This window comes from Astyanax mexicanus, unplaced genomic scaffold, assembly GCF_023375975.1.
Source record: "Astyanax mexicanus isolate ESR-SI-001 unplaced genomic scaffold, AstMex3_surface scaffold_37, whole genome shotgun sequence".
Taxonomy (NCBI): domain Eukaryota; kingdom Metazoa; phylum Chordata; class Actinopteri; order Characiformes; family Acestrorhamphidae; genus Astyanax; species Astyanax mexicanus.
The window spans coordinates 784,444-792,500 of NW_026040047.1; the positions used below are offsets into that span (position 1 = coordinate 784,444).

The 8,057-nt window shown below is 39.8% G+C and overlaps 1 protein-coding gene across 5 annotated transcripts in view; it reads left to right on the forward strand.

The window, feature by feature from the left end:
- Positions 1 to 3,713: 3,713 nt before the first annotated feature.
- Positions 3,714 to 8,057, forward strand: part of plekha7a (pleckstrin homology domain containing, family A member 7a) — a 91,120-nt gene continuing 86,776 nt past the window's right edge. For 2 of the 5 annotated variants that reach the window (XM_049473373.1, XM_049473375.1), the window contains exons 1-3: positions 3,714 to 3,954; positions 4,058 to 4,134; positions 4,237 to 4,294. In XM_049473373.1, coding sequence (XP_049329330.1) covers positions 3,827 to 3,954; positions 4,058 to 4,134; positions 4,237 to 4,294 — 263 coding nt within the window. In that variant the 5' untranslated portion in view covers positions 3,714 to 3,826. The remainder of the gene's footprint in view (positions 3,955 to 4,057; positions 4,135 to 4,236; positions 4,295 to 8,057) is intronic. The other 3 variants (XM_049473378.1, XM_049473376.1, XM_049473377.1) reach the window with 3 other exon arrangements.

Here is an 8,057-nt window from a genome sequence, read left to right on the forward strand (position 1 = left end):
TGACCTAGAGGTAACATATAAAGCGAAAATAATAGGGGCCCCAACACTGAGCCCTGTGGAACACCACATGACAGTGGAGTAGAGTCAGAGGCATAGTTTCCCATTGACACCGCAAAACTTCCCCCAGTTAAATAAGACATAAACCATTTTAAAACAGTACCCGATAGCCCCACCCAATCACGTAATCTGTTAATTAAAATGTGATGGTCAACAGTATCAAAAGCCGAACTAAGATCAAGCAGTACCAAGGCTGCACAGTCACCTACATCAGAGGACATTAAGAGATCATTTGAAACCCTCAGTAGGGCTGTCTCTGTGGAATAGTGAGTAAAATACAAACACAGAAAGATTCCACACATGCATCATGGCCTTGTTCTTAGTCCAAGCTTTATTAAATCAGGCAACAGACCGAAGAAAATTCTGAAATACAGATGCTGAGTTTAATAATAAGTCAGGACTGGACAAAGTATTCCCTGAGTCCCACCACAAATTGTGAAATACTTTCCTTGGGAGAATCAGACTGACTACATTTATTATGACTAATTATGATTTACAGAGACAGCTTTGAAACAAAACCAGGTGGAAACCACCACCCCATCTGATTTTTAATTATATTTCTATTTTATATAAAGCTCTGGCGTAATCATCACAATATAGCTAAGTATTATCATTAACAAAAACGAATGAAATAAGAAAAACTGAAAATGAAAAAAAAAATTGTTAACTGAAACTAATAAAAACGGTAATTAAATGGAAAAAACTTTACTAACTGGAACTGTATTGAGAGTTTATAAAACTAACTAAAACGAACTGAAATTACTGATAAAAAAAACCCTTGTTTAAGTATTTTGTAATTTATTTATAAGCTCTGTTACCACTCCAGCAGTTTTGCAGCGGGCGGTGTTGTGCCGATTCTGCTCGCGAAGCGGAGCTGGATTCTGCGGGGAGTCAGATTCAGCACAACAGGTCGCGCTAGCCACAAAATAACGACAGAAAACCCTGAGAAAGCTGCAGAATTTTTATGGGTTTAAAATATGAGCTGAGGGAGATGAAGGCACATGTTTTGTAGTGAAACAGGAGCGGAATAAACACCACACAGATTATACGTCCATCTGAGAAGCAGCTATGATAAACATTTACCTGTGAGTATACCTGATAACCCCACGCGAAAGAATGAACTGATAAATCTCTTTCTTTTTCTCTCTCTCTCTCTCTCTCCTACTCATAGTTGATCATTTTGGTACAAATTAGTGAAACCTGTAGAGTTTATCGAGTTTTTGAGTTTGTTTATGTGTTTCTCAGATTGATCTGATGTGTAAAAACGAATAAATCTAACACATCCACTATAAAAACAAATTAAAACTAACTGAATTGCAGGAGAAAATGTAAAAACAAAATAAAATTAAACTATAATTAAAAATTAAAAACTATTATAATAATACAAGTTAAACTGTTTAAAGAAAGTTGCACCAGATATAATGTTATAATTACGGAGCTCTGGCCGAACGTGAGCTCCTCCACTTGTCCACGTTTGACTCTCAGCGCTGAGTGCAGCTTCTCTTAAAATATTTTTAGTAAATAATAGTTCTACGCTTCTACATTCTGAACAGATTTCGCTCATTCAAACAGCCCGAAAACAGCCAGTTTATGGATCGGGCTCATAATGACAGTTTATGGGTCGGGCTCATAATGACAGTTTATGGGTCGGGCTCATAATGACAGTTTATTGGTCGGGCTCATAATGACAGTTTATGGGTCGGGCTCATAATGACAGTTTATGGGTCGGGCTCATAATGACAGTTTATGGGTCGGGCTCATAATGACAGTTTATGGGTCGGGTCGGGCTCATAATGACAGTTTATGGGTCGGGCTCATAATGACAGTTTATGGGTCGGGTCGGGCTCATAATGACAGTTTATGGGTCGGGCTCATAATGACAGTTTATTGGTCGGGCTCATAATGACAGTTTATTGGTCGGGCTCATAATGACAGTTTATGGGTCGGGCTCATAATGACAGTTTATTGGTCGGGCTCATAATGATAGTTTATGGGTCGGGCTCATAATGACAGTTTATGGGTCGGGCTCATAATGACAGTTTATTGGTCGGGCTCATAATGATAGTTTATGGGTCGGGCTCATAATGACAGTTTATGGGTCGGGTCGGGCTCATAATGACAGTTTATGGGTCGGGCTCATAATGACAGTTTATGGGTCGGGCTCATAATGACAGTTTATGGGTCGGGCTCATAATGACAGTTTATTGGTCGGGCTCATAATGACAGTTTATGGGTCGGGCTCATGATGACAGTTTATGGGTCGGGCTCATGATGACAGTTTATGGGTCGGGCTCATAATGACAGTTTATGGGTCGGGCTCATGATGACAGTTTATGGGTCGGGCTCATAATGACAGTTTATGGGTCGGGCTCATAATGACAGTTTATTGGTCGGGCTCATAATGACAGTTTATTGGTCGGGCTCATAATGACAGTTTATGGGTCGGGCTCATAATGACAGTTTATGGGTCGGGCTCATAATGACAGTTTATGGGTCGGGCTCATAATGACAGTTTATTGGTCGGGCTCATAATGACAGTTTATTGGTCGGGCTCATAATGACAGTTTATGGGTCGGGCTCATAATGACAGTTTATGGGTCGGGCTCATAACGACAGTTTATTGGTCGGGCTCATAATGACAGTTTATGGGTCGGGCTCATAATGACAGTTTATGGGTCGGGCTCATAATGACAGTTTATGGGTCGGGCTCATAATGACAGTTTATGGGTCGGGCTCATAATGACAGTTTACGGGTCGGGCTCATAGTGACAGTTTACGGGTCGGGCTCATAATGACAGTTTATGGGTCGGGCTCATAATGACAGTTTATGGGTCGGGCTCATAATGACAGTTTATGGGTCGGGCTCATAATGACAGTTTATGGGTCGGGCTCATAATGACAGTTTATGGGTCGGGCTCATAATGACAGTTTATGGGTCGGGCTCATAGTGACAGTTTATGGGTCGGGCTCATAGTGACAGTTTATGGGTCGGGCTCATAATGACAGTTTATGGGTCGGGCTCATAATGACAGTTTATTGGTCGGGCTCATAATGACAGTTTATGGGTCGGGCTCATAGTGACAGTTTATGGGTCGGGCTCATAGTGACAGTTTATGGGTCGGGCTCATAATGACAGTTTATGGGTCGGGCTCATAGTGACAGTTTATGGGTCGGGCTCATAGTGACAGTTTATGGGTCGGGCTCATAATGACAGTTTACGGGTCGGGCTCATAATGACAGTTTACGGGTCGGGTCGGGCTCATAGTGACAGTTTATGGGTCGGGCTCACAATGACAGTTTACGGGTCGGGCTCATAATGACAGTTTATTGGTCGGGCTCATAATGACAGTTTATTGGTCGGGCTCATAATGACAGTTCAAGGGTATGTGAGAGAGGGGGTATGAGAGAGAGAGATTAGTTAATGTCTTATTAAATGTAACAAATTATTTATGTATATGTGAATTGTTTATGTATATGTTATAACTGATCAAATGTTGTTGTTGTTTAATCAATTAATGCTACTGTTATTTACTTTTATGGTCATGCCAATAAAGCTTATTTGAATTGAATTGAATTGAATTGAGAGAGGGAGGGGGTATGAGAGAGAGAGAGAGAGAGAGAGAGAGAGAGAGAGAGAGATATGAGACAGAGTGGGATATGAGAGAAAGTTGTAAGCAGAAGGAGCTAACGCTGGATATGACTTTTTTCGTCGGCCGAGCTTCCTCTTACTGGCTCCTCCCCTTTAAGAGCCCTCACTCCGGAGCGGCTAATGGGTGAAGCTGCTCCCGGGAGCGCGGATCGGGAGCGCGGGATCATGGCGGCGCCGCTCCGGCGGGACACTTTACCTCAGGGCTGGTCTTACGGGGTGTGTCGAGACGGCAGGGTGTTTTTTATAGAGTGAGTTTTATCTCGGGTTTAAACAGAAACATGGCTCCGTGTGTGTGTGTGTGTGTGTGTGTGTGTATCCTCCGCTAACAGGTGGTTTGTTTCTCTCTTTCAGTGATGAAGCGCGCGCCACTACCTGGCTGCATCCACTGAGCGGGGAGCCGGTGAACTCGGGGCACATGCTCCGGTCAGGTGGGTGAGTTACACGGAGCTTTAACTGCACGAGACGGGAAGTTTAAAACCTCGTATCTCCATTAACGCGCGCGTGCTTGTTTGTGTGTGGTTGTTCCGCAGACCTACCGCCGGGCTGGGAGGAGGGCTTCACTAGAGAGGGCGCGAGCTTCTTTATAGAGTAAGTGAACCGGAGCGGATCTCCGCCCCCGCCTGTCACCTATAGCCCCCGCGCGCCCCCCACGCTGCGAGCTGGAGGTCAGTAGGTGGGCTAATTCTGTCTCGGCTGATCTCCAGGCTTTAGGGACTTACCGAGTGTCAGGCCGGGAGGCGCGCGCGCTGAGAAAGGGTTAATGACGCTCCGTGTTTTTATCGCTACTGTTTCCCTGCTGCTCGAGTTCAAAGTCTGCCTTTTTTCCTTTATTGTGTGTGTGTGTGTGTGTGTGTGTGTGTGTGTATACACACATATATATATATATATATATATATACATGCTCCGCCCTTTAGCCACCCCCACTTGGGCTCCGGCCTGCAGCATTACATAGATGTCACCCACAGCCCATTCATTTACTGCTGGGTTCAGAGAGTGTGTGTTTAGTGTAAGTGTTCAGAGGGGGTTTAGTGTTTTTGTTTAGTGTTTGTATGTGTGTTTGTGTTTAGTGTTTGTTTTTGTGTTTAGTGTATGTGTGTTTGTGTTTAGTGTGTGTTTAGTGTTTGTGTTTGTATGTGTGTTTAGTGTTTGTATGTGTGTTTGTGTTTAGTATTTGTATGTGTGTTTAGTGTTTGTGTGTTTGTTTTTAGTATTTTTAGTGTTTGTATGTGTGTTTGTGTTTATTATTTGTATGTGTTTGAGAACTAAAACACTGTTTCTGTGTGAAATTTGATAATGTGTTTTGAGTAAAATAACTGAATTTGTGCCTGAAAACATCACTAGGGTGCTTAAAAGTTTGTGAACTCTAAGAAGTCCTGTTTCTTCATAATTTTGACCTAAAGCTTCATCAGCTAAAGTCCAAATGGGAGAACAAATCTCAGAAATGTGACAGTAATATTAGACTATATGGAGGAGGGTGATTCAGTATTAGGTGAATTTGAGTGGAGTCAGTATGTGAACTTTTTTAGTTTTGGTTTCAGTGTGATCGCTCCGGGGGAGGGTAATAAGAGTCATGAACCTGTCTGACTGTTTTTTAGAACTTTTTAGAATTGTTTATATAACCTTTTCCAACTCATCTAAGGTCTTCAGAAAAACTTTGTTTGTGCCATGATACACTTGATTTAATAAGTGATTTAATAAATACAAGTAAAATAATATTAAAAGAGTCTAAGAAAACAAAAGACAAAAAAACATTTAAAAACAAAAAAGTAAAATCTATAAGCAATACAATAAAGCTAAAACTATTTTATAAAACATTAATTAATTTACTGCTTTATTTCTCAGTTTTCTGCATAAATACGCATTCAGCGTCTGTTTCTGAGTTTCTCTGCGACTGTGGGCTGTGTGTACACAAGGTCAGAGAGTAATATCAACGTATGGGCTTGTAAACAATGTTTTAAATGATTAATCATTGTGCTGTGAATAGATTCACTGAATGAGTCAACTCTACATTCAACCCAAAGCATCTGAACACCACACATAAATATCACACAAAATATCAGTGTAGTTTAAATGTGTCTCAGCTTTTAAATGCCTTACTTTCTGGCTTTCTGGCTCATCTACCAGCTTGTTTCTGGTTGCACTTGAACCCCAAAGGAAAATTTTGAGTAAAACTACAATAAAGGAAAATTTTTAAAATTTATTAAAACCAGAAATATGATTTTTTTGTGCAAAAAAATCAAGATTTTTTTTATTTTAGGCCATGTTGCCCAGCTCTGCAGTCTGTTAATGAGAATGTGTTCCACCCTTATTCAGAAGACTCTGAAATGGATTTAACTGAGTGAAAGCTAGTAGAGGAGTGTTATCATTGCTGTGCTTTATTTATTTAAGTAGCACTTTGTCAGTTTGGCTGAAACATCTATAACTTGTTCTGCTCTTGTTGATCTAATAGAAACATCCTGTTGCTGGAATCAGGCGTTCAGGATAAAGTCAATACTGATGTGATACTGTTTGTGTTAAAGAGCTCGAGAAATACAGAGTTTACCGTGTTAGTTCGGTTATGAACACAGTGCATCTCTGCAGGATGACACCTGGCTGGTTTGGATTTTTGGAGCAGTCATGCATAAAGACCCTTTAATGAATTATTCTCATATTGGTAATAACAAACAGTCTTTGGGAAAGTGAAGGATCCTATACAGTGGTATGTAAAGTTTGGGCACCCCTGATCATTTTCATGATTTTTCTTTATAAATCATTGGTTGTTTGGATCAGCAATTTCAGTTAAATATATCAGATGAACACAAAGATATTTGAGAAGTGAAATTAAGTTAATAGGATTTACAAGTCTGCAATAATTCTTTAAACTAAATTAGGCAGCTGCATACATTTCAGCAAATAACAGCCTCTAAACTCTTCCTACAGCTTCCAATGAGAGTCTGGTTCTTCTGGTTGAAGATATTTTAGATCATTCTTCTTTATAAATCATCTCCAGTTCAGTCAGGTTTGATGATTCTGATCATGAACAGCTGCTTTAAATCACACCACAGATTTATAATAATATTCAGGTCTGAGATGATCTGAGATGATCATTCCAGAACGCTGTTCTTGTTCCTCTGCATGAATTAATGATTTAGTAGATTTAGAGCAGAGTTTAGTGTTTAGGGTCGTTGTCTTGTTGAAGGATCCAGCCCCGGCGCTTTAACTTCAACTTTCTCACTGATTCTTCAACATTGTTCTGAAGAATCTGCTGATATTGACTGGAATCCATGAGTCCCTCAACTTTAACAAGATTCCAGTACCTGCACTGATCACACAGACCCACAACATGATGAACCACCACCAGATATTACTGTGGGGAGCAGTACAGTATTTGTGTTGGACTTGCAAATGTCCACATTAATCCTTTCTCATAATTGGATTCATCTTTGTATGTAGGTTCATGAGCTTGCCAAACTAATTTTGTATTTTAATAATTAGTGCTAAATGTTTTCAAAACAATAAAATGGCAAGGGTGTCCAAATGTATGTACCTGCCTAATTTAGTTTAAAGAATTATTGCAGACTTTCTATAAATCCTATAAACTTCATTTCACTTCTTAAATATCTGTGTTCATCTGATATATGATATATTTAAGTGAAATTGCTGATCTGTACAACCAATGATTTATAAAGAAAGTGCCTAAACTTTTTCATACCACTGTATCCTCATCAGCATTTCTTGTTTACAGTTCATAACATGCTGTTCCCGGATGGAGTAGACATGATGTAATACAGATGCAAATGATGTGGCATGCCTCACGTAGAGCCCTGTGTATTTATGTTTGTGAAAAAAAGAGTTAGACATAAGGTTTAGTATTTAAATAAACAGACCCTTAAGAATAATCAGTTAAAGAAAATACACACTAGACAGTAAAGTACACCAATACACCTGCTGTGAGAATGAGATATTCTTCCATATTTTAGAAGGTTTTATAGACTGAGAATGGAAAATGAGACATTAAACTAACAGCAAATTAACTAAGACAGTCATCACTCTTCTTGCCATATTTTATTGCTTGTAACAAAAAAAAGAAGTTGGCTAATCATCTGTACCCAAAAACACATGCACTCATTCTTCATCTGTTTAATTTAAATAGTATTTTGATTAATGTTATGGCTGTTTACACCTGCATTAATGTGTTCACTTGACCACATGAAAAGGCAGGTGTGAACACACCCACCATCATCTCTGTACACAGTCTGTAATCAGATCAAACCACATGACCACATGTAACACTGATGTGCACACAACATGTTTTCTGTGTTTGGATACAGTCAGGCAAGTGGAAGCACTGATTCAGTAATGGATTTATTGA